Source organism: Mercenaria mercenaria, chromosome 5, assembly GCF_021730395.1.
Source record: "Mercenaria mercenaria strain notata chromosome 5, MADL_Memer_1, whole genome shotgun sequence".
NCBI classification, from domain to species: domain Eukaryota; kingdom Metazoa; phylum Mollusca; class Bivalvia; order Venerida; family Veneridae; genus Mercenaria; species Mercenaria mercenaria.
The window spans coordinates 61,954,480-61,980,951 of record NC_069365.1 but is presented as its reverse complement, the minus strand read 5'-3'; the positions used below and the strand labels follow the sequence as shown (position 1 = coordinate 61,980,951).

General features: G+C 36.9%; 1 protein-coding gene across 4 annotated transcripts in view; it reads left to right on the top strand.

Moving 5' to 3' along the window:
• Positions 1-26,472, top strand: part of LOC123557395 (probable phosphoglycerate kinase) — a 320,014-nt gene that overhangs the window by 20,293 nt on the left and 273,249 nt on the right. For all 4 annotated transcript variants that reach the window (XR_008371027.1, XM_045348838.2, XM_045348839.2 and 1 more), the window contains exon 2: positions 10,332-10,382. Coding sequence is in view for 3 of the 4 variants with exons in the window: in XM_045348838.2 (XP_045204773.1) it covers positions 10,332-10,382 (51 nt within the window). In the remaining variant the exon portion in view is untranslated. The remainder of the gene's footprint in view (positions 1-10,331; positions 10,383-26,472) is intronic.

Below are 26,472 nucleotides of genomic sequence, written 5' to 3'. Positions count from 1 at the left end.
TATATACAAACTAATATATAAATAGAAAACTTTATCGGAAAAGTCGGTTATGTCATTATTCGTAATTCAGGGTTTCCTTCATGGTAAATCAGGGTTTTCTTTTTAGATAAAACGATTCAAAAGTAGTACAACTATTTTGTCATGGATAATGGTTTCACTACCCAGTATCCCTTTTCTCTGTAATGACATAAATTGTTATTGTTACAAATACCGTGCACAAGTAGTAAATATACACGGCTACCCTAAGCACCCCTAATTTATACAATTAAATAATCGGTATAAATAATCAGCCTTAAAGGTCAACCATCGCTGTCAAATTGCGGCTACTATACAATTGCACAAATTTATCAGATATCGATAGTTTTACGATCGTATCCTATGTTTTTAGCTCACCTGTCACATAGTGACAGGGTGAGCTTTTGTGATCGCCCTTCGTCCGTCCGTCCATCCACAATTTCTTGTGAACAAGATAGAGACCACGTTTTGCAAGCAATTTTGATCAAACTTATACAAATTTAAAACTTGTATTGGCATGATATCTCAGTTCCTTTCGAAAACTGGGCAGATCCCATCATGGGTTCTAGAGTTATTGCCCCTTAAAGGGCCAGAATTTGCTATGTTTGTGCGTCAACAATTTCTTGCCTGCAGTTAGTGGTTTCATTTATGATTTTATTATGCCCCCCTTCGAAGAAGGAGGGGTATATTGTTTTGCAGATGTCGGTAGGTCGGAATGTAGACCAATCCGTTTCCGGATGATAACTCAAGAACGCTTGGGCCTAGGATCATGAAAGTTGATAGGGAGGTTGTTCATCACCGGCAGATGACCCCTATTGATTTTGAGGTCTGTATGTCAAATGTCAAGGTCACAGTGACCCTGAATAGTAAAACGGTTTCTGGATGATAACTAAAGAACACTTGGGCCTAGGATCATGAAAGTTAATAGGGAGGTTGGTAATGAGCAGCAGATGACCCCTATTCATTTTGAGGTCAGTATGTTAAAGGTCAAGGTCACAGTGACCCTGAACAGTAAAACGGTTTCCGGATGATAACTCAAGAAAGCTTAGGCCTAGGGTCATGAAAGTTGAAAGGGTGGTTGGTCATGACCAGCAGATGACCCCTATTGATTTTGAGGTTAGTATGTCTAAGATCAAGGTCACAGTGACCAGGAACAGTAAAATGGTTTCCAGGCAGTAACTCAAAAACGCTTGGGCCTAGTGTCAGGAAAATTGTTAGTTAGGTTGGCCATGACCAGCAGATGACCCCTGTTGATTTTGAGGTCATTAGGTCAAAGGTCAAGGTCACATTGGTCAGGAACAATTAAACGGTTTCTGATTTTCTTGTCCAAAACCATAGGGCCTAGGGCTTTGATATTTGGTATGTAGCGTAATCTAGTGAACCTCTATCAAGATTGTTTAGATTATTTCCCTGGGGTCAAATATGGCCCCACCACGGGGGTCACATGGTTTATATAGACTTATATAGGAAAAAACTTTGAAAAACCACTTGCCCAAAACCACAGGGCCTAGGGCTTTGATATTTTATATATGACATCATCTAGTAGTCCTCTACTAAGATTGTTCAAATTATTCCCCTAGGGTCAAATATGGCTCAGCCCTGGGGGTCACATGGTTTACGTAGACTTATATAGGGAAAAACTTTGAAAATCTTCTTGTCCAAACCACAAAGATTATGGCTTTGATATTTTGTAATGTAGCATCATTTAGTGATTCTCTACCAAGTTTGTTCAAATTATCCCTCTAGGGTCAAATATGGCCCCGCCCCAGGGGTCATATGGTTCATATAGACTGATATAGGGAAAAACTTAGAATCTTCATATCCATAACTTACATCATTCAAATTTGGACCACATGTATAGTTTTGAGTGGCAAGATGAACCTTGACATGAATTGACCTTGATCTTGACCTAGTGACCTACTTTCACATTTCTGTAGCTACAGCCTTCAAATTTGGACCACATGCATAGGTTTGTGTACCGAAAAAAACTTTGACCTTGTTGTTGACCTAGTGACCTACTTTCACATTTTTGAAGGTGCAGGCTTCAAATTTGGACCACATGCATAGTTTTTTGTTCCGAAATAATATTTGACCTTGATTTTGACCTAGTGACCTACTTTCACATTTCTCAAGCTACAGCCTTCAAATTTGAACCACATGCATAGTTTTGTGTACTGAAATGAACTTTGATCTTGAGACTGACCTAGTGACCTCATTCACATTTCTGAAGGTACAGGCATCAAATTTGGACCACTTGCATAGTTTTGTGTTCCGAAATGAAATTTGACCTTGATTTTGACCTAGTGACATACTTTCACATTTTGCAAGCTACAGCCTTCAAATTCGAACCACATGCATAGTTTTGTGTAATGAAATGAACTTTGATCTTGAGATTGACCTAGTGACCTACTTTCACATTTCTGAAGCTACAGGCTTCAGATTTGGACCGCATGCATATTTTTAGCTCGACTATTTGAAGAATAGTCTAGCTATTCTACTCACCCTGGCGTCGGTGTCGGCGTCGGCGTCACACCTTGGTTAAGTTTTTGCATGCAAGTACATACAGCCATCAATTAAAGGCATATAGCTTTGAAACTTATTTTTTTCTTTTACTAGGTCAATTACCAACCTCTCTGGGTCAAGTCCCATAACTCTGACATGTATTTTGAGCAAATTATGCCCCCTTTTGGACTTAGAAAATTTTGGTTAAAGTTTTACATGCAAGTTACTATCTCCAAAACTAATGCAGATATTGATTTGAAACTTCACATGTGTCTTCGGGGTTATAAAACTAGTTGATAGCAGCAATCCCATAACTCTGACCTTCATTTTGGCCAAATTATGCCCCCTTTTGGACTTAGAAATTTCTGGTTAAAGTTTTGCGTGCAAGTACATACAGCTATTACTAAAAGGCATATAGATTTGAAACTTATTTTTTCTATTTCTAGATCAATTACTAACTTCACTGGATCAAGTTACATAACTCTGGCATGTATTTTGGGCAAATTATGCCCCCTTTTGGACTTTGAAAATTCTGGTTAAAGTTTTACATGCGAGTTTCTATCTCCAAAACTAATGCAGATATTGAATTGAAACGTCACATGTGCCTTAGGGGTTATAAAACTAGTTGATAGCAGCAAGTCCCATAACTGATATGCATTTTGGTCAAATTATTCCCCCTTTTGAACTTAAAACTCTTTTGATATTTAACCTATTTAGGTAATATTTTCCTGCCTCTGGGACAATATTTCGAATAGTCGAGCTTGGCTGTCTTACGGACAGCTCTTGTTATGTTCTGAATTGAAATTTGACATTGATTTTACCTATTACCTACTATCACATTTCTCAAGCTACAGCCTCCAAATTTGAAGCACATGCATAGTTCTGTCTACTGAAATGAACTTTGACCTTGAAATTGATCTAGTGACCTGCTTTCACATTTCTTAAGCCACAGCTTTCAAATTCGGACCACATACACATTGTTTTGTACCGAAATGAAATTTGACCTTGATTTTGACCTTGAGCTAGCCTTGAAATTTGGAACATTCAAAAATGGCTCAGTGGATGGCGCCAAGATCACTCTGTAATCTCTTGTTAGGTTAATAGGTTAAAGGTCAAGGTCAGATTAAACCAGAATGGTAGAACTTTTGTTTACAGTGAGCATATATTATTTCTGTTCCTTGTGCAATTACTGAATGCATCAAGGTTGGCATTTCATTTTCGACGAGCTCTTGTTTTAACCAAACTTGCACACAACTTGTATCACCATAAGATCTTGGTTCCTTTCTTGAACTGGCCAGATCCCATTATGGGTTCCAGAGCTATGGCCCCTGAAGGGCCAAAATCAGCTATTTTGACCTTGTCTGCACAATAGCAGCTTTATTTATGATTTAATTTTTACCAAACTTGCACACAACTTGTATTGCCATAGACTTGTTCTCTTGACGGCAGATTCCATATGGGTTCGAGTATGGCCTGAGCCGAATTAGTCTTTTGACTGTACATAGCGCTTCATTTGATTTGATTACCAACTTGCCCAATTGGTATCACCATAAGATCTCGGTCCTTTTGAATGGCAGATTCTATGGGTTCTAGTGTATTGCCCTGAAAGGGCCAGAATTAGCTATTTTGACCTTGTCTGCAAAATAGCAGCTTCATTTATGATTTGAATTTAATCAAACTTGCACAAAACTTGTGTCACCATAAGATCTCGGTTCTTTCTTGAACCAGCCAGATCTCATAATGGGTTCCAAAGTTATGGCCCCTGAAAGGGCCAAAATTAGCTATTTTGACCTTGTCTGCACAATAGCAGCTTCATTTATGATTTGATTTTAACCAAACTTGCACACAACTTGTATCACCATAAGATCTCGATTCCTTTTTATACGCCCGAAGCGAAACGATGTGCAGAGCACATGTTTCGGATGGCTCACTTCAAGGTCAAGGTCACACTTAGGGGTCAAAGGTCATATGACTTTGTTTTGTGTGTATATTGCTCTGCATTTGCGTTGCCTTGCAGTGCCCTTGTTTTTATTTGGCAGATCCTTCTTTTGTTCACTTACAATACATATCTGTACCTTGTTAGAATTTTTTTTTTCTTTTTGGCTAAATTCTTTCCTTTGTTGTTCCTGTCCTTTGGACTTAGATATTTTTTCTGAGGACTTAGATTTATTTTTAGTTTCTTCCCTTTGTTGTTCCTGTCCTTTGGGCTTCATCAGTCAAAATTTTGCTCCTAACCTCCTCTGATGTAATCCTTGGCACAAATGTTCACCTCCATGAGACGGAGTGTCATGCGCAAGAACCAGGTCCCTAGGTCTAAGGTCAAGGTCACACTTAGAGGTCAAAAGTCAGATACAAGAATGACTTTGTCTGGAGCATTTTATTTTGATGCATAGAGGGATTGTTTAGGGGGTTTGTGGGTGTCCGACCACAGCTGATGGTTCAGAATGCCTCATGAGGGCCCCATGCCAAGTCTGAGGTAACCTCATGGGTTTAATCTCACCCAACTCTTTAACGTGTATTTTATAATATATATCCCTGTATGTATGCATACCGCTGACACGTTATTATATATTGTAATTTAAATTTTTGCGGTATTTGCGTTGTCAATTAATGACGTATTTTTTGTCAATTGCTGACGTATTTTTCCATAGTATGAGCAGTTGTATTGTTTTATAATTGATACACTGGTATAGGATTGGAAGATTTTACCAGGAAAACAATATCTTGACGCAAAGCGCTTTCGACCCGAAGGTCTTCTTCAGTTGCTATAAAATCTAAATCCTACGTTAGTAGAATCTTATGGATTTGTATTATTATATTTGTATTCATTTTTCATTTAAAATTATTAATCAATATATTTCGTGGATTCACGTTAGATTTTATTAAATCCTGTTATTGTGTTAATGCTCTATCCAGTGTAAGTGAGCTCCGCTATGTTAGTATGTACGAGGTAGGTTCTGGTTATTTTGTATAGCGTGTAAAAATGAGATAGTAATGAAGGCTTTTTTGCATTGTTAGTAAGATCTAACAAACAATAGATTTACTATCTCCAAGGTATGCTTTAAAGAATAATGTTAGCCAAAATAATTTAGCTAGTACACAGTCTACATTAAAATATAGAACTGCGAGTATTCCTTGAGACTCTGGCATATTTATCTAACGGTACCCACATAAATTGATACCTGGGGATGTAACATTTTAGTCATGGTGAGATATTCCTTTCAAGATCATACGGTACAAATGCAGACTAATTGGTGTTATTAATCAGCACCCTTGTCAGCGGGAACCCTGCTTTTTAGCTCACTTGTCACGTAGTGACAGGGTAAGCTTTTGTGATCGACCTTCGTTCGTCGTCCATTCGTCCATCCGTCCTTCCACAATTTCTTGTGAACAAGATAGAGACGACATTTTGCAAGCAATTTTGTTCAAACTTGTACAAAACTTGTATTGGCATGATATCTCAGTTACTTTCGAAAACTGGCCAGATCTCATCATGGGTTCTAGAGTTTTTGTCCCTTAAAGAGCCAGATTTTGCTATTTTTGTGCGTCAACAATATCTTGTCTGCATGATAGTGGTTTCATTTATGATTTTATTTTAACCAAACTTGCACACAACTTGTATAAGGTCAAGGATTAAACCAGAATGGTAGAACTTTTGTTTACAGTGAGCATATAATTTCTGTTCCTTGTGCAATTACTGAATGCATTTCATGTTCGACGAGCTCATGTTTTAACCAAACTTGCACACAACTTGTATCACCATAAAATCTTGGTTCCTTTCTTGAACTGACCAGATTCCAATATGGGTTCCAGAGCTATGGCCCCTGAAAGGGCCAGAATTAGCTATTTTGACCTTGTCTGCACAATAGCAGCTTCATTTATGATTTTATTTTAACCAAACTTGCACACAACTTGTATTGCCATAAGATCTTGGTTCCTTTCTTGAACTGGCCAGATTCCTTTATGGGTTCCAGAGTGATGGCCCCGGAAAGGGCCAGAATTAGCTATTTTGACCTTGTCTGCACAATAGCAACTTCATCGATACAAGGCCTTCATGGCCCTCTTGTTATCCCCCGACGAAAGTCGGAGGGATATAGTTTTGGCGTTTTCCGTCCGTCCGTCCGGAGCCATATCTAGGAAATGGTTGGAAATATTTATTTAAAACTTCATATACTTGTTCACCACTATGAGTTCTTGCGGCCCGTCAAGTTTCAGTCAGATTGCCCAAGTAACACCAGAGTTATGGCCCTTAGAAGTTTCTAGTGTTAACTATGTAGGATACTATAAATATGGCAATTTCTGCATCATAACTTTTGATATATTTGACCTTGAACTATGAAACTTTAACAGAATTTAGAGCACTATAATGTGGTTGTGCACACACAATTTCATATGGATTTCTTTTGTAACTGCAGAGTTATTGCCCTTTAATTGTCTAAAAATCCACATATTTGTACATAACAAACTTGCCATTTGGCAGAATTTCATTAAATTTCTTTCATTCTTTTCTGTGAACATTTATTATAAACATGTGAAGTTGTGCACCCACACCTGGTCGCCCACTTGTCTTGGTCACCCGGGGTGAACCCGGGGTCAAAATTGACCCCGCCCCAGGGGTCACTTGATTTTACATAGGAAAATCTTCAAAAATTTCTAAAAATAAAACAGAAGGCCTAGAGCTTAGATATTTCACATGTAGCATTGCCTAGTGGACCTCTACAAAATTTGTTCAAATCATGACCCCCGGGGTCAAAATTGCCCGCTTCAGGGGTCACTTGATTTTACATAGGAAAATCTTCAAAAATTTTCTAAAAATAAACCAGAAGGCCTAGAGCTTAGATATTTGACATGTAGCATTGCCTACTGGACCTCTACAAAACTGGTTCAGATCTTGACCCCCCCCCCCCCACAGGGTCAAATTGACCCAGGCCCAGGGGTTACTTGATTGTACATAGGGAAATCTTCATAAATTTGCTAAAAATAAACCAGAAGGCCTAGATCTTAGGTATTTGACATGTAGCATTGCCTAATAGACTTCTACAAAATTTGTACAAATCATGACCCCCAGGGTCAAAATGACCCCTCCCCATGGGGTTACTTCATTGTACATAGAAAAATCTTCAAAATTTTCTAAAAATAAACCAGAAGGCCTAGAGCTTAGATATTTCACATGTAGCATTGCCTAGTGGACCTCTACAAAATTTGTTCAAATCATGACCCCTGGGTCAAAATTGACCCTGCTCCAGGGGTCACTTGATTTTACATAGGAAAATCTTCAAAAATTTTCTAAAAATAAACTAGAAGGCCTAGATCTTAGATATTTGACATGTAGCATTGCCTAGTAGACTTCTACAAAATTTGTTCAAATCATGACCCCCGTGGTCAAATTGACCCCGCCCCATGGGGTTACTTGATTGTACATTGAAAAATCTTCAAAATTTTCTAAAAATAAACCAGAAGGCCTACAGCTTAGATATTTGACATATAGCATTGCCTAGTGGACCTCTACAAAATTGGTTCAAATCTTAACCCCCCAAGGGTCAAATTGACCCAGCCCCAGGGGTTACTTGATTGTACATAGGGAAATCTTCATAAATTTGCTAAAAATAAACCAGAAGGCCTAGATCTTAGATATTTGATATGTAACATTTCCTAGTAGACTTCTACAAACTTTGTTCAAATCATGACCCCCGGGGTAAATTTAGCCCCGCCCCAGGGGTTACTTGATTGTACATAGGAAAATCTTCAAAATTTTCTAAAAATAAACCAGAAGGCCTAGAGCTTAGATATTTGACATGTAGCATTGCCTACTGGACCTCTACAAAACTGGTTCAGATCTTGACCCCCCCCCCCCCACAGGGTCAAATTGACCCAGGCCCAGGGGTTACTTGATTGTACATAGGGAAATCTTCATAAATTTGCTAAAAATAAACCAGAAGGCCTAGATCTTAGATATTTGATATGTAATATTTCCTAGTAGAGTTCTACAAACTTTGTTCAAATCATGACCCCCGGGGTAAAATTGGCCCCGCCCCAGGGGTTACTTGATTGTACATCGGAAAATCTTCCAAAAAATTTCTAAAAATCATCAGTTTGACATTAGATACATGTAGCTCATATTACTCTGATGAGCGATCCAGGGTCATCATGACCCTCTTGTTTTTCATTTTCCATTTTCCATCAATATTTATAATCAACATGTGAAATTTTGTTTCCTCTCCCGTTCCCCCGCACCCCCACACCCTTAAAAAATAAATATATATACATATATATATTTTCATTCCTTTTTTTTTTTTTTTTAAATGTTCAAACCTTCAACATGTTAAGTTGTGACTGCACAAGCCTTGCCCTCAGTCATGTTCAAGACATCTTACCAGTGTTCTCATAAGGATATCTGTTTTTTTAAGTTCAAATGTACATGTTAAACAACAACACCTGGTGCCAAACCACGCAAAGACAATATTTCGTTCCAGTTAAACTTCAAGCTCATATTTCAGTTAACTGCATTTAATTTTAAAAGCTAAGCTTATTACAGTAAGCATATCCCATTCAAAATAAATTCTTTAGTCAGGATCAAAGTATCATACATTGATTATGTACTCTTTAATTAAACATTTGTTTTCTGTTAAATTGATTTTGACTAATGAAATTATTTGCTTCTTATTAACATCCTTAACTTTTTGCTGGATATATTTTTTTGCCATTCCTCACCACAAACCCTTTCGGCGGGGGATACCAATTTATCGAATTTGCTTGTTTATTATTGGCAGTAGGGAAAATTCGAGACCACTTTTCTGTGGTACAACATGGATGGTACCTCCAAGTTTTAGGTGTATTTTGACATAATATCTGTACCTTGTAAGAATTTTGTTTTTCTTTTTCGTTAAATTTCTTCCCATTGTTGTTCCTGTCCTTTGGATAGATATTTTTTCTGAGGACTTAGATTTATTTTTAATTTCTTCCCATTGTTGTTCCTGTCCTTTGGGCTTCATCAGTCAAAATTTTGCTCCTATCCTCCTCTGATGTAATCTTTCGGGCATGAAATTTCTGGCCTGATTTGAAAATAATTTATTTGAAGTAACTTTAAGAAAATTTCAACTATATTTTCTCATAATTCTTTTAATTGATCTTGATTATGATTTTTTGATCTTCTTGTCCTTCAGTGCAATGATAACAGGTGAGCGATATAGGGCCATTATGGCCCTCTTGTTTAAGATACAGCCTTTAAATTTGGATGACATACACAGTTTTGCACACCGATATAAACTGAATTTCATTGACCATGAATGTGACCTACTGACTTTCTTAATATTTTAGCATCAGTTTGACATTCGAAACATGTAGCTCATATAACTCAGGTGAGCGATCCAGGGTCATCATGACCCTCTTGTATATTGATTTATTAATGTTTTGAGACTTAAGCTATTGTCCAATATCTTCATCCACTTTTGAGTCATTAAACGCTCCAGTGACAGCCCCAGATTCCTTAGAAAGTACCCAGTTTCACTATCCAGCATCGAAATAGTTGAGTGTGCTGTCTCCTGAGACAGGTGTTGTTAGTTTTACAGCATGAGAGTACTTTTCCAGCATTGATAAATACACCCGATAAATACACTCGTAAACCACTGTCCAGGCTGCAAGAAGAATTTTGGGATGTGCAAACATCTAGGTATGAAGTTGAACAAAGAATATTATAGTTTGGGCATTTGGATCTAAAACAACTCAAAAAAGGCTGAAAAAACTAAAATATTTGTAAATGTGTAAGATTAATTGCTAGTAATCTAAATCAATGGACTGAATATTTTACTTTGCAGAGTTGATTTCAATGTGCCATTGAAGGAAGGGAAAATAACAAACACCCAGAGGTAAGTATAATAGTGATTGCAATTTTTAGTGATTTATATATTCTGTTGGTATAATTTTTGAATGCTTGTTACACCTCTGTAAATAAAGTTTAAGAGGGGGTTTACTGGAATCACCATGTTGTGTTTCTAAGCATGCATAGTACATGCAATTGTGATAACTCTTGAAAGGATTGGTGGATTGAGTTCATTTTTGGAAACAGGTATATAATCATAAAACACTAGGCAAGGCTAATTTTGGCTACAATCTACTTTTTGCAAGAAATATGGCCCCTTTTTAATTCATTTGAACCAAAGGTTTTGAGTGTGCTATAAATATAGGTGCATGATCTGGCATGCAATGTTGACATTCGCATTGAAACCACATGTCAGAATTTCACCAAACTTAGTGTGTAGCATCCTGGCAAGGTGCTCTTACACGTTCGTTTAACTCATTCCACTTGGCCCTCCCCTCTGTGGACCACTAGAGCTGAAAAAAGATAATCCTTTAAACAACTTCTTATTAACCGCTAAAGTGACTTGATTGATCTTCATGTAACAGTCTTATAACATCATGATAAGGTCCTTTCAAAACTTTATTCAAATGGGGGCACTTGGCCACTTAAAGGAGGTAGGTTACCTTAATATTTGTATGTGCGCTTGCCCAACCGGAAGCTAACGTGACGATTTACGATGATGTTTACGACAAACTAAATGTGTTTGAATATCCATTCTTCAGAAAAAAAAATCATGAACCAGTCTCCGATCTGATGCTTAATGGTTTAATAATGCAGAAATAATGAATAAATTGCCGCAGAAACGCTTCAAAACATTGTTGCTTTAAAATGACTTCATTGACATCATGACGTTACTTGTCAGTTACCGCGCAAAATTAGTAGCTTTTATTTTTAGCCCACCATCATGATGATGGTGGGCTATTAAAATCACTCTGCGTCCGTGGTCCGTCCGTCCGTCATTCCGTCCGTCCGTCCGTGCGTCCGTGCGTCCGTCCGTCCGTCCGTCCGTTAACAATTTCTCGTTATCGCATCTCCTCAGAAACTACTGGGGGGATTTTGACCAAACTTTGTCAGAATGATGTATTGGTACCCTAGTTGTGTCCCCCTGAAAATCAGACTGGTTCAACAATTTATGAGTGAGTTATGGCCCTTTGTTTATTTCTATAATTTATATAGATTTATATAGGGAAAAACTTTGAAAACCTTCTTGTCCAAAACCACAGAGCCTAGGGCTTTGATATTTGGTATGAAGCATCATCTAGTGGTCCTCTACCAAGATGATTCAAATTATTTCTCTGGGGTCAAATATGGCCCCGCCCTGGGGGTCACATGGTTTATATAGACTTATATAGGGAAAAACTTTGAATAACCTCTTGTCCAAAACCACAGGGCCTAGGGCTTTGATAATTTGTATGTGACATCATCTAGTGGTCTTCAACTAAGATTGATCAAATTATACCCCTAGGGTCAAATATGGCCCCGCCCTGGGGGTCATATGGTTTACATAGACTTATATAGGGAAAAACTTTGAAAATCTTCTTGTCCAAACCACAAAGCCAAGGGCTTTGATACTTGTAATGTAGCATCATCTAGTGGTTCTCTACCAAGTTTGTTCAAATTATCCTCCTAGGGTTAAATATGGCCCCGCCCGGGGGTCACATGGTTCATATAGACTTATATAGGGAAAAGCTTTTAAAATGTTCTTGTCAGTAACTACAACATTCAAACTTGGACACACTGTATATTTTTGAGTGGCAAGATGAACTTTGACATGAGTTGACCTTGATTTTGACCTAGTGACCTACTTTCACATTTCTGTAGCTACAGCCTTCAAATTTGGACCACATGCATAATTTTGTGCACTGGAAAAAACTTTGACCTTTATTTTGACCTAGTGACCTACTTTCACATTTTTGAAGGTACAGGCATCAAATCTGGACCATATGCATAGTTTCCTGTTTCAAAATGAAATTTGACATCGATTTTGACCTACTGACCTACTTTCACATTTCTCAAGCTACAGCCTTCAAATTTGGACTACATGCATAGTTTTGTGTACCAAAAAAACTTTGACCTTGACATTGACCTAGTGACCTACTTTCACATTTTTGAAGGTACAGGCTTCAAATTTGGACCACATGCATAGTTTTGTATTCTGAAATAAAATTTGACCTTGATTTTGACCTAGTGACCTACTTTTACATTTCTCAAGCTACAGCCTTCAGATTTGGACCACTTGCATAGTTTTGTGTACTGAAATGACCTTTGACCTTTACATTGACCTAGTGACCTACTTTCACATTTTTAAGGTACAGGCTTCAAATTTGGACCACATGCATAGTTTTGTATTCCGAAATAAAATTTGACCTTGATTTTGACCTAGTGACCTACTTTTACATTTCTCAAGCTACAGCCTTCAGATTTGGACCACATGCATAGTTTTGTGTACCGAAACAAACTTTGACCTTTACATTGACTTAGTGACCTACTTTCACATTTTTGAAGGTACAGGCTTCAAATTTGGACCACATGCATAGTTTTGTATTCCGAAGTAAAATTTGACCTTGATTTTGACCTAGTGACCTACTTTTACATTTCTCAAGCTACAGCCTTCAAACTTGGACCACTTGCATAGATTTGTGTTGTGTACGGAAATGAAATTTGACCTTGAGCTAGTCAGTAAGTCTTGAAATTTGGAACACTCAAAAATGGCACATTGGTGGGCGCCAAGATCACTCTGTGATCTCTTGTTGTCTGTGCATTTTCTTTATTTGAACTATTTTTAAACAGCCATTATTTGCTGAAATATTTTTTATGCTTCTTTCGCTCTAGATAATAATATTTTGCTTCTTTTGTGTAGTTATATTGAAATGTTATGCGGAATGTAAGAAAATGGATGATGCTAACCAATGTTATTGGGAATATAGCTGGGTGGAAGGTTACTTAATTAGCATGAACCATCAAATTTTAGCCCACCATCATCAGATGGTGGGCTATTCAAATCACTCTGCGTCCGTGGTCCGTCATCCTTCCGTCCGTCCGTCCGTCCTTCCGTCCGTTAACAATTTCTCGTTATCGCATCTCCTCAGAAACTACCAGGGGGATTTTGACCAAACTTTGTCAGAATGATGAATTGGTACCCTAGTTGTGTCCCCCTGAAAATCAGACTGGTTTAACAATTTTTTAGTAAGTTATGGCCCTTTGTTTATTTCTATAATTTACATAGATTTATATAGGGAAAAACTTTGAAAATCTTCTTGTCCAAAACCACAGAGCCTAGGGTTTTGATATTTGGTATGAAGCATCATCTAGTGGTCCTCTACCAAGATGATTCAAATTATTTCCCTGGGGTCTAATATGGCCCCGCCCTGGGGGTCACATGGTTTATATACACTTATATAGGGAAAAACTTTGAAAAACCTCTTGTCCAAAACCACAGGGCCTAGGGCTTTGATATTTTGTATGTGACATCATCTAGTGGTCTTCTACTAAGATTGTTCAAATTTTCCCCCTAGGGTCAAATATGGCCCCGCCCTGGGTGTCACATGGTTCATATAGACTTATATAGGAAAAAAACTTTTAAAAACTTCTTGTCAATAACCTACAACATTCAAATTTTGACCACATGTATGGTTTTGAGTGGCAAGATGAACCTTGACATGAGTTGACCTTGATTTTGACCTAGTGACCTACTTTCACATTTCTGTAGCTACAACCTTCAAATTTGGACCACATGCATAGTTTTGTGCACTGAAAAAAACTTCGACCTTGACATTGACCTAGTGACCTACTTTCACATTTTTGAAGGTACAGGCTTCAAATTTGGACCACATGCATAGTTTCTTGTTACGAAATGAACTTTGACCTTCATTTTGACCCAGTGACCTACTTTCACATTACTCAAGCTACAGCCTTCAAATTTGGACCACATGCATGGTTTTATGTACCGAAACAAACTTTGACCTTTACATTGACCTAGTGACCTACTTTCACATTTTTGAAGGTACAGGCTTCAAATTTTGACCACATGCATAGTTCTGTATTCCGTAATAAAATTTTACTTTGATTTTGACCTAGTGACCTACTTTCACATTTCTCAAGCTACAGCCTTCAAATTTTGACCACTTGCATAGTTTTGTGTACCGAAATAAACTTTGACCTTAAGATTGACCTAGTGACCTACTTTTAAATTTCTCAAACTACAGCCTTCAAACTTGATGCACATGCATAGTTTTGTGTACAAAGAACTTTGTCCTTGAAATTGATCTAGTGACCTACTTTCACATTTCTCAAGCAACAGCTTTCGAATTTGGACCACATGCACAACGATGTGTGCAGAAATTAAATTTGACCATGAGCTAGTCAATAAGTCTTGAAATTTGGAACACTCAAAAATGGCACATTGGTGGGCGCCAAGATCACTCTGTGTTCTCTTGTTTTTTATAAAGATATCTTAATGAAATTTTGCATGCTGTTTAGGTAGAATATTAGAAGTTTAAAACATGTCCTCTTAATGATTTTTGTACAAAAATGTATTTTTAGATATTTTTTTTCTGAAGGTCACTATATTTGTCATTTTTAAATTGGTCCGAAAAATGGTAAAATTCAAATTTTGTGCTGAAATAAAATATTTTCTTGCTTAAGGGTGTTTGTTTTGTTTTGCACATGGATTTTCATATTCTGCAACAGATATTAAGGATTTACCATTTAAAAACCCTTAAAAATATGTTACATTCATAGGCGGAAATTACAAAAAAAATTCACTAAAATTACATGAAAATGAAACTTACAAGTTACAGCTGCTGTTTGATCTCTTAATTATTATCTGTTTTCTTCTGTAATTCTTTCAAATTGCCTGAAAATATACAAAACTTGTGTAAAATGACTTATTTGTTTTTATTTTCTAGAAAATCTCCATTACAAATGGAATATACATTATATATTTGTTGTTGTTTGTAACTTGTCGACTCAATAATTTGATGACCTCATCATTACATATAAAATCAAAATTGATTTTTTTTCTGTCCATTTTGAATCAACCAATGTAAATTATATGTTGAATATACTTAGGAGTTTAAAAATTAATTCAGCAGTGTCTTTATAATTACAGTAAGGCTAGACCAAATAAATTGTTAGTTTATCTTGAAATTTACAGTAATAATTCTGCAGAAGCTTCAAGTTTATCAAACTGCAAAGAGAAAATTAAACAATCAAAATACTTTAACATGGAATACTGAAATAAAGGACTGTTCAAATTAAACAACAGTACAGCAGACATGTAACCAAATGAAGTGCTTAAGGATTTTTACGCCATCTTAGAATGAAAACTTTATATCGGCCTATATAAATTACATAATATTATGTAGTTACTGGGTTTTCATTCTAAAGTGACTATTTTTTTTTTATGCTTGCATTAAAAATTATTCACATTTTCCCATCATTATGTCTCCCCCAGGAGACATATTGTTTTTGCCCTGTCCGTCCGTCCGTCCGTACGTCACACTTCATTTCCAACAATAACTGGAGAACCATTTGACCTAGAACCTTCAAACTTCATAGGGTTGTAGGGCTGCTGTAGTAGACGACCCCTATTGATCTTGGGGTCACTCCGTCAAAGGTCAACGTCACAGGGGCCTGAACATTGAAAACCATTTCCGATCAATAACTAGAAAACCACTTGACCCAGAGTGTTGAAACTTCATAGGATGATTGGCCATGAAGAGTAGATGACCCCTATTGATTTTGGGGTCACTCCGTCAAAGGTCAAGGTCACAGGGGCCTGAACATTGAAAACCATTTCCGATCAATAACTAGAGAACCACTTGACCCAGAATGTTGAAACTTCATAGGATGATTGGTCATGAAGAGTAGATGACCCCTATTGATTTTGGGGTCACTCCGTCAAAGGTCAAGGTCACAGGGGCCTGAACAGTGAAAACCATTTCCGATCAATAACTAGAGAACCACTTGACCCAGAATGTTGAAACTTCATAGGATGATTGATAATGAAGAGTAGATGACCCCTATTGATTTTGGGGTCACTCCATCAAAGGTCAAGGTCACAGGGGCCTGAACAGGGAAAATCATTTCCGATCAATAACTAGAGAACACTTAACCCAGAATGTTGAAACTTCATAGGATGATTGTACATGCAAAGTAGATGACCCCTATTGATTTTGGGGTCACTCCATTAAAGGTCAAGGTCACAGGGGCCTGAACATTGAAAACCATTTCCGGTCAGTAACTTGAGAACCACTTGACCCAGAATGTTGAAACTTAATAGGATGATTGCTCATGCAGAGTAGATGACCCCTAATAATTTTGGGGTCACTCTGTGAAAGGTCAAGGTCACAGGGGCCTGAACATTGAAAACCATTTCCAGTCAGTAACTTGAGAACCACTTGACCCAGAATGATGAAACTTCATAGGATGATTGGTCATGCAGAGTAGATGACCCCTAACGATTTTAGGGTGACTCTGTTAAAGGTCAAGGCCACAGGGGCCTGAACATGGAAAACCATGTCCAGTTAATAACTTGAGAACCTCTTGACCCAGAATGTTGAAACTTCATAGGATGATTGTTCATGCAGAGTAAATGACCCCTAATGTTTTTGGGGTCACTCCGTTAAAGGTCAAGGTCACAGTGGCCTGAACATTGATAACCAGTTCATATCAATAACTTGAGAACCACTTGACTCAGAATGTTGAAACTTCATAGGATGATTGAACATGCAGAGTAGATGACCCCTATTGCTTTTGGGGTCAGTCTATTAAAGGTCAAAGTCACAGTGGCCTGTTCATGTAAAATCATTTTTTGGAAATGACTTGAGAACCTCTTGACCTACAATGTTGAAACTTAATAGGATGATTGGACATGCAGAGTAGATGACCCCTTCGTATTTTGAGGTCACTTGATCAAAGGTCAAGGTCACAGGAGCCTGAACAGTGACTTGAGAACCACTAGGCCAAGAGTGTTGAAATTTAGCGGGATGACTGGACATGCCAAGTAGATGATCCCTATTGCAGCCAACCATCAGTGTCTCTTTGACTTTCGCTCCTGACCCCTATTAACTTCTTGCCTATAGGACTTTGCATTTGGGGAGACATGCGCTTTTTTACAAAAGCATTTTCTAGTTGTCATTTCTTTTCTTATGGAAAAGGTAAGTAGTGGTTGTAAGATAATTTTCTTATCTTTAGTTATGAAACCTACAAACATTTAATTCTTCTTTGCCTTCAATGGTGTGATTACAGTACTGGAAACATTAACCTTTCATAAACCGCAAAACTGATGCAACAAACAAAAGCAAATAACTGTAACATTTCTCATCTGGAAAAAGTTGATGTTTTGATGCAACAAACAAAAGCAAGTAACTGTAACATTTCTCAACTGGAAAAAGCTGATGTTTGCTACCTTCTACTATTAATTCCAGGTCTCCAGCTTCATAATCATCTGCCAGCTGATACACATATACTGCTGGGTCACCCTCATATACAACATTATACCAGTTTGGATATCCAGGAACTGTTGAAACAACCCTTCCATGAAATGGAGTTCTAACGTTGTCAACCATAAGAAAATGAACTACATTTTTACTACAGAAAATGTTATCCTGTCTATCAGAAGTCATTTTAAGTGCATTTTTTATCAACACTTTCACATTTTCTGCAAGTTTGTTCACACTATATTGTACACCTTTCTCACTAAACTGAAAAATCTTTTTGTCCGCTGGCTGACCTAGCACAACTTTTCTGAATTGTAACTGACATTTTAATGCTTTTTAGCTCATCTGATTTTTTGAAAAAAAATGATGAGTTATTGTCATCACTTGAGCGGTTGTCGGCGTCGGCGTCGGCGTCGGCGTCTGCGTCGGCGTTGCCTGGTTAAGTTTTATGTTTAGGTCAGCTTTTCTCCTAAACTATCAAAGCTATTGCTTTGAAACTTGGAATACTTGTTCACCATCATAAGCTGACCCTGTATAGCAAGAAACATAACTCCATCTTGCTTTTTGCAAGATTTATGGCCCCTTTTGTACTTAGAAAATATCAGATTTCTTGGTTAAGTTTTATGTTTAGGTCAACTTTTCTCCTAAACTATCAAAGCTATTGCTTTGAAACTTGGAATACTTGTTCACCATCATAAGCAGACCCTGTACATCAAGAAACATAACTCCATCTTGCTTTTTGCAAGAATTATTGCCCCTTTTGGACTTAGAAAATCAGTTTTCTTGGTTAAGTTTTATGTTTAGGTCAGCTTTTATCCTAAACTATCAAAGCTATTGCTTTAAAACTTGCAACACTTGTTCACCATCATAGGCTGACCCTGTACAGCAAGAAACATAACTCCATCCTGCTTTTTGCAAGATTTATGGCTCCTTTTGGACTTAGAAAATATCAGATTTCTTGGTTAAGTTTTATGTTTAGGTAAACTTTTTCTCTTAAACTATCAAAGCTATTGCTTTGAAACTTGCAACACTTGTTCACCATCATAAGCTGACCCTGTACAGCAAGCAACATAACTCCATCCTGCTTTTTGCAATAATAATTGCCCCTTTTGGACTTAGAAAAATCATTTTCTTGGTTGAATATTATGTTTAAGTCAACTTTTCTCATAAACTATCAAAGCTATTGCTTTAAAACTTGCAACAGTTCTTCACCATCATAAGTGGACACTGTACATCAAGAAACATAACTCTATCCTGCTTTTTGCAAGAATGATGGCCCTTTTTAGACTTAGAAAATCATGGGTAGGACAATATTTCTATTATACAAAAAAAATCAGATGAGCGTCAGCACCCGCAAGGCGGTGCTCTTGTTTCTTCTCAGTGTCAGATGCCATAGTTTTCAAGTGAGTATCCACAGTTTCTGGGTATTGCCACAGTCCGTAATAAAGAATGTCATCAAGCAAGGTTTCACGTTTAATGTATTGTTCTTGTTCTTTCTTTTCAATTGCTTCCCTTTACTTTTTCAAAGCATCTCTTCTAGAGTTCTCTATATCTCTTAATCTTTCAACATACTTCTTCCTTATTTCTTTGCCCTCTTCTCTTGATACATCCAGCAACTTTTCTTTCTGCTCTTCTGGCAAGGAATTAATCCATTCCCCTGTTTTATTCAAACTGAACATAATGTAACACTCATTACACAATGTTGATGCTATAGGTCTAAATCGAGTGAGCGCATCTAGCAATGCAAAGACCCTTTCTGGGAACTTGTTGTGACGAGGTGCAGACTGCGTTTCTGTAGACAGGGATTCATCAACATCTGAAAATTTCCCACCCAGTAAATGATCACCAGCAGCTTTTATAATCAGAGCATGCCATGCTGCAAATATCTGTTGAAGAATAGATGATGTTATGATGTCAAATTCATCTGGTTTCATAAGTCTGTCATACACCTCATCTCTCTTTACTAAGTCCAAAAATGGTGCAGTGTTACCACATAAGATGTCTGTGGAATCTTCCATTCCCTTTTCAAGGAAAGAGAACAAAGTCTGGTAAATAGAGTTAGCTTTCTCAAGTGTACAGTTCTTATCTTCCATTGCACGCCAGAATGGAGCAGTCACCAACTTAGAACAAATACCCAAAGCTTGACAGCCAAATGTAATTTTTCTTTGATGTCATAGTATACAGCTTTATGTAGCCTGTTAGAAGGTATGTTTACCTTCTGAAAGAATTCAATGATATTGTCTGCAAGGTATTAGCAATTAGGAGTGACCTGTCGCTTTTATTTTTAGATTTGGATTTTCCAGACTGTTCCATTTATCAAATAAGGGTTTGAAAGCTATTTGACGTTTAAAAAAACTATAAGTATATTTCAAATAATGCACAGATTGAAATTGCATCGGTAGCTTAGTTGGTACAATTGAGGAATCTTGTAAGTGAATTAACTTTTGCGATCAGGAGGCTGTGGGTTCGAATCCCAAACAGGGCGATTTGTTTTATGATTAAATTTCTTTTATTTACTTTTTTCATGATTTTTTTTTTAATTTCATTTTATTTCATCATTTCAATTTCATTTTTAATTTCATTCGTTCAAGTTCAATACATTCAATACATTTCAAACACACGCGTCCAATGGAGCATCTTCACGCTCGCTGGCGGTGTCGGTTTCCTCCGAATCAGTGTCATCAGCTAGTTGAATGCGAAAATTGTCAAGAGCTATGTCAACCATGTTGAATAATTCACAATGAAGAAGATATTTGAAAAACCAATGTTATATGCGATAATAGCAAAATGATACAAGTAATGCGATTCAAATACATGTTTAGCATTATCATCATTTTAAAATGTATGTTAGCAAAATATAAAATGATAAAATATAAAATGAAAAGAAAAAAATTGATATCTGTTGGAATTCGAACTCACAAAAGTTAGATTCTAGAGCCGTCACGCTTACCACTGCACCACAGTGTCTAATTGTCGAAGAAGGCAGTCATTTAAATATTTATTATAAAAATAAGTTATAAAAAGGTAGGGTACCCCTTTACTGAAGTGGTTTATTCCAGTAACCTTTCAAATCTATTAATAAAAGCGACAGGTCACTCCTAAATGCTAGTAGAATACTATCTCTACATTATAAAACAAAATGTTAAAACGATTACCCCTAAATGGCTCAAGGAGAGAAGCACTCTTTTTCTTTCTGTTATTTTCTGTATCTTTGACATTCATGAATGTTCGGAATTCAGAATAGCATCCACTTTTGTCATCGCCTCCACGAGCCAAAGCTTTGCATGCAGTTCTAACTAATCTGATACTGCTGCTTTCACCTTTGTTTGTGAACATTTTTGTTTCAGAATTAGCATCAGCACCTAACTCACCTTCTTTCATGTTGTCTTCAAATTTCTTAATAACGGTGTCAGCCAGTTCTGCGAAGTTGACAAGAAAATGTAAACCACAATAAAAATTGTTCATGCAGGAAATTGACTCCTGTTCAGCTACTGACAAACTGTTCCAGTTTGAATAACATGATGGTAAAATATCTTCACGGTATGTTTTCAGAAGTTCATGGAATTTCTTTTCAGTCGCTGCACGATCAGACATGGTGTTCTTGATATTTGATAAAATTTCATTGCCAACATTTGTACTTGTACAAAGGCTTATATCATCAACAATACTTTTTAATGTTTCTAAGCAATTTTCAGAACTTTTATTTCGCATATCTTTTAAACCTAACACCCAGGTCTTGTATGTGGAATCCCTAACAGAAAATACCTCATAACAATCCCCATGTTTACGTGTTTCATCTGATTGCAATGTTGTGTCCTTTTGTTTTCCAAGTTGTTCAGAGATTTGCATATATGACACACTTGCTCTCTGGTCTCCCATTCTATTGATTGTGGTCATTGATGGTAAATGAGATATACTTTTCCCACACAACTGAGAAACATGCTTTATAACATTATTAATATGATTAACTCCTACCCCTTCGCTCAATAAATTCATTACACATAGTTGCATGTCAGTAGTGTAGAACTTCTTCTCCTCATTATATGTTGATATAATGTTACTATTACTATCATTATGTGTCCCCCAGGAGACATTGTTTTTGCCCTGTCCGTCCTTCCGTCCGTCCGTCCGTACGTCACACTTCATTTCCAAGCAATAACTGGAGAACCATTTGACCTAGAACCTTCAAACTTTATAGGGTTGTAGGGCTGCTGGAGTAGACGACCCCTATTGTTTTTGGGGTCACTCTGTCAAAGGTCAAGATCACAGGGGCCTGAACATTGAAAACCATTTCCGATCAATAACTAGAGAACCCCTTGACCCAGAATGTTGAAACTTCATAGGATGATTGGTCATGAAGAGTAGATGACCCCTATTGATTTTGAGGTCACTCCGTCAAAGGTCAAGGTCACATGGGCCTGAACATTGAAAACCATTTCCGATCAATAACTAGAGAACCACTTGACCCAGAATGTTGAAACTTCATAGGATGATTGGTCATGAAGAGTAGATGACTCCTATCGATTTTAGGGTCACTCCATTAAAGGTCAAGGTCACAGGGCTGAACATGAACCATTTCCATCTACTTAGAACCACTTGACAAAGTAACTCAAGATGATGTCTGCAGTAGATCCCTAAGATTTGGTACTGTGAAAGGTCAGTCACAGGCCGAACATTGAACTTCCGGTCAGTAATGGACACTTGACCAGAATATAACTTCATAGGATGATTGGTCATGCAGAGTAGATGACCCCTAACGATTTTGCGGTCACTCTGTTAAAGGTCAAGGCCACAGGGGCCTGAACATGGAAAACCATTTCCAATCAATAACTTGAGAACCTCTCGACCCAGAATGTTGAAACTTCATAGGATGATTGTTCATACAGAGTAAATGACCCCTATTGTTTTTGGGGTCACTCCATTAAAGGTCAAGGTCACAGGGGCCTGAACATTGATAACCAGTTCCGATCAATAACTTGAGAACCACTTGACCCAGAATGTTGAAACTTCATAGGATGATTGGACATGCAGAGTAGATGACCCCTATTGATTTTGGAGTCAGTCAATCAAAGGTCAAGGTCACAGTGGCCTGTTCATGTAAAATCATTTTTTGGAAATAACATGAGAACCACTTGACCTACAATGTTGATTGGACATGCAGAGTAGATGACCCCTATTTATTTTGAGGTCACTTGATCAAAGGTCAAGGTCACAGGAGCCTGAACAGTGACTTGAGAACCACTAGGCCAAGAGTGTTGAAATTTAGCGGGATGACTGGACATGCCAAGTAGATGATCCCTATTGCAGCCAACCATCAGTGTCTCTTTGACTTTCGCTCCTGACTCCTATTGACTTCTTGCCTATAGGACTTTGCATTTGGGGAGACATGCGCTTTTTTACAAAAGCATTTTCTAGTTTAGTAATGATTCTGTGTATGAAAGACTTTCCTTGAGCATTTCATTTTCATTTTTCAGCGCACTATATTCAGTTTCATGTTTATCAGTTACTGTACTTAACTCTAATTTTTTAGCTTCAACATCTTCCTTCAGTTTAGTTTTCTCACTTTCCAGTTTCTTAACCGATTTTTGCAGTGTAGCAACATTATTTTTCAAACATTTGATATTTTCTGCAAAATCACTTTCCCGATCTTTTCTTTTTTTAATGACTTTTAACTCGGACATTAATTCTCCACATCTGGCTCTTTTCTTTTCGATAGCAGTTTGTTTTGATGTACACTGTCTTTTCAGCATGCGCTTTTCAGTTCTTAGTTCACTAATATTAGCTTCAAGATTTTTAACTCTGTTGTTTTTTAAGTCAATTTCGTTCTTTAAATTTGCAACTACAGAATTTAGAGATTCAGTTTCTGATTGATAGCAGATCGACTCAAATATTTTTGTCTTTGACTTTTTGGTTACAACCCGAATTTTCTTCTTAAAGAATTGTTCATCGAGTAATTCTTGTTTTTTCCCTCCACGAAGTGACCTAAGTTTTTTTCTCAGAACTGATATATCTTTTCGTAGCGAGGAATCACTGCATTTAAAGAGGTTTGCTATTTCAATCAACGTAATTTCTGTTTTTGAAATAGCATTACAAAGTTCTAATACATTACCATTTGTCAAAGTTTTAATGTTATCAGCCTGAAGACTAAATGTCAAATTACACAGACTTGTTACTTTTTTTATGATGTGTTCTGCAGCCATATTTAATTATCACAATGGTACAATTTAGTTGAAAGTATTTCATCCGTACTTATGGTTTGAGTAGCAGCATCAACTTTTTCTTTGTTACTTACCTCCAGCAATGATTTCTGTGTGTAATCAAATTATATCTCAACTAACATATATGGCTAAAATTGTATGGAATAATACATTCATTGCTCGGTTAACTTACCCTTACGAAAATTTTCACTATTGCCATTGTAATACCAGTGCATTGTCAGTGTGTCATCAGTTTGTTACCAGTTAAATGTCAGTCTGTTGGCATATTATTGGTCTGCCATTACTAGTTATTGATAACTGAAACCAGTGTATTACCCACTCAATGCAAGATCTGACAACGGAATGGTAATAATCCTAACACAGAGTGAAAATAGTCTGACAACAAACTGGATAATGCAGTGCATAATGATCATAAGATTATTTGATTTAAACAAAAGTTTAAAAACTTATTCATTTAAATGTAAAACCACTGATTTCAGATTGATTTCACACTGCCAACAAACTGACATCACACAGGCACTAAAAATATCTTACAACAAACACCCAATAAGCTGGCAACAAAAACTGGACTGAAAAGGAAAATTGCTGGTACTAAACTTGCAATATATGGCAACACACTGACAAGAATGCAGATGTTCATTACCAATGCAGAATTCTTGCAGTGAGGTCATCCAATAACCAGTCTGTTTCCAGCTTCTGACCAGTGTGTTGCCATTGTCATGCCAGAAACCAGTTTGGTAAGGTTAAACAGAGTTTATTTATTCTCAAATGCTAAAGAAACTTATGTGAACACACAATATGCAGCAAATTTTACATAGGTAACATTTTTTTGGCAATTTAATACAGAAATTTACATGTAAATTAGTGACTACATCAATATATCCAACACATTTTCTAATTACCTTGCTGGAGGGAGAACTGCTGGCAATATTTTCAGATGGTCTCTTCCTTGTTGGTGGCAAAACCAGCTTTTCCAGCCAGCTCTGTGTGCCAAACTCCAATCTCTGAAGTTCTTCAAGATCTTCCTGAAAAATAGAAAGTATGCAGAAGGGCATTAACTAAACATATGCATACATTATTACATAACATGTAACTTAAAATAATGGTGATCTGAAGTGAGAATATCATTTCATTACTCGAACACCAAAGAACTGTACAAATAACTTCTCCATTGAGTTTTACGCGGTCTATGACTTTAATTGTGAATACTTGGAATAGACGAATATGTGGTCCATTACACCGTTTCATCATGTAAATGCCGCATCCTGTTTTATACTCAATTCAATTCAATTTTATTTAGGCATAAGATCACATATTATTGTTTACACAGTAAAAATACATCACAGATATATAAGAATTCAATACAAAAGACAATTTTACTAGAAAAATATATAGAATATACCTATGCATAATGACATTGGTCTTATAACCTGGGATGATCCATTAAAGCAAAGCTAATCACTTATTTCCAATTGGGTCCCTGTATATGTGAATAAAGCTGAAAAAAGATATCATAAAAATATAAATCAAAAAGTATAAATAAATAAAATGAAAATATAATTTGATATACCTTCTCTAATTCACAATATTTTGCCCTGATATCAGCAAAAGTTAGTTGAGAAGTGTCTATGGGCTCAGAGTCGGACAAAGTCAATGGCAGTATCCAACTACTCTGCCGTGTTGTTGGCCTGTCTTCTCTGATTTCGTGTTGGTGTGAGCCAGAAGCTGATGGTGACTGGGGGGTGGGAATAACACTCCGATATTGAACAACTGAATCTGCTTGTGTAGTTGAGTTGCTATCGGAGTCTTCTGATACGTATTCACTGTCGTCACAGTCAAACTGCAGTGGGTGCGAGTCGCTGATCACAATCACAGCTGGGGATGGTGTCTGGGTTACCTCAACTGGCGATGGGGGCTGGGTTGCATCTGAATCACTCTCAGTCTCAAATACGTCTTGGCTATACATCAGACTGTAAATTTAAATAGGTAGAATGTTGTTGCTATAACTGTATAAGTGAATCACTGTAATTCCTCACTTCAGGTCTAATTATAATACAGTTAAATCAATTTGAAATTGAACATCATAAAATAAAAAAAACAGACTAAAAGCATCTTTTTACTGGTTGTAATTAATTATTTCTAATAATACAAGATCACAACATTCATGAAACATATGATTTGTTGTTATTCTAAACACTGCTGATAAATAAAGTGATATTATAATCAATAAACATGAAAACAATACCACATTTACTTTTATTTACATGCAATTCATGGGCGCGGCCATGTTTTGGATTTCCTACTTTCGATTTCCGCCGATTTCACGCTATTCAGTTTCAATTCAAAATCGGCATGAAAACGGCATTTAACTGCAGTGAAAGTTATTGAAATTGATAAATGAATGATTGCTGATTAATATGATATCAATTTTGTGATG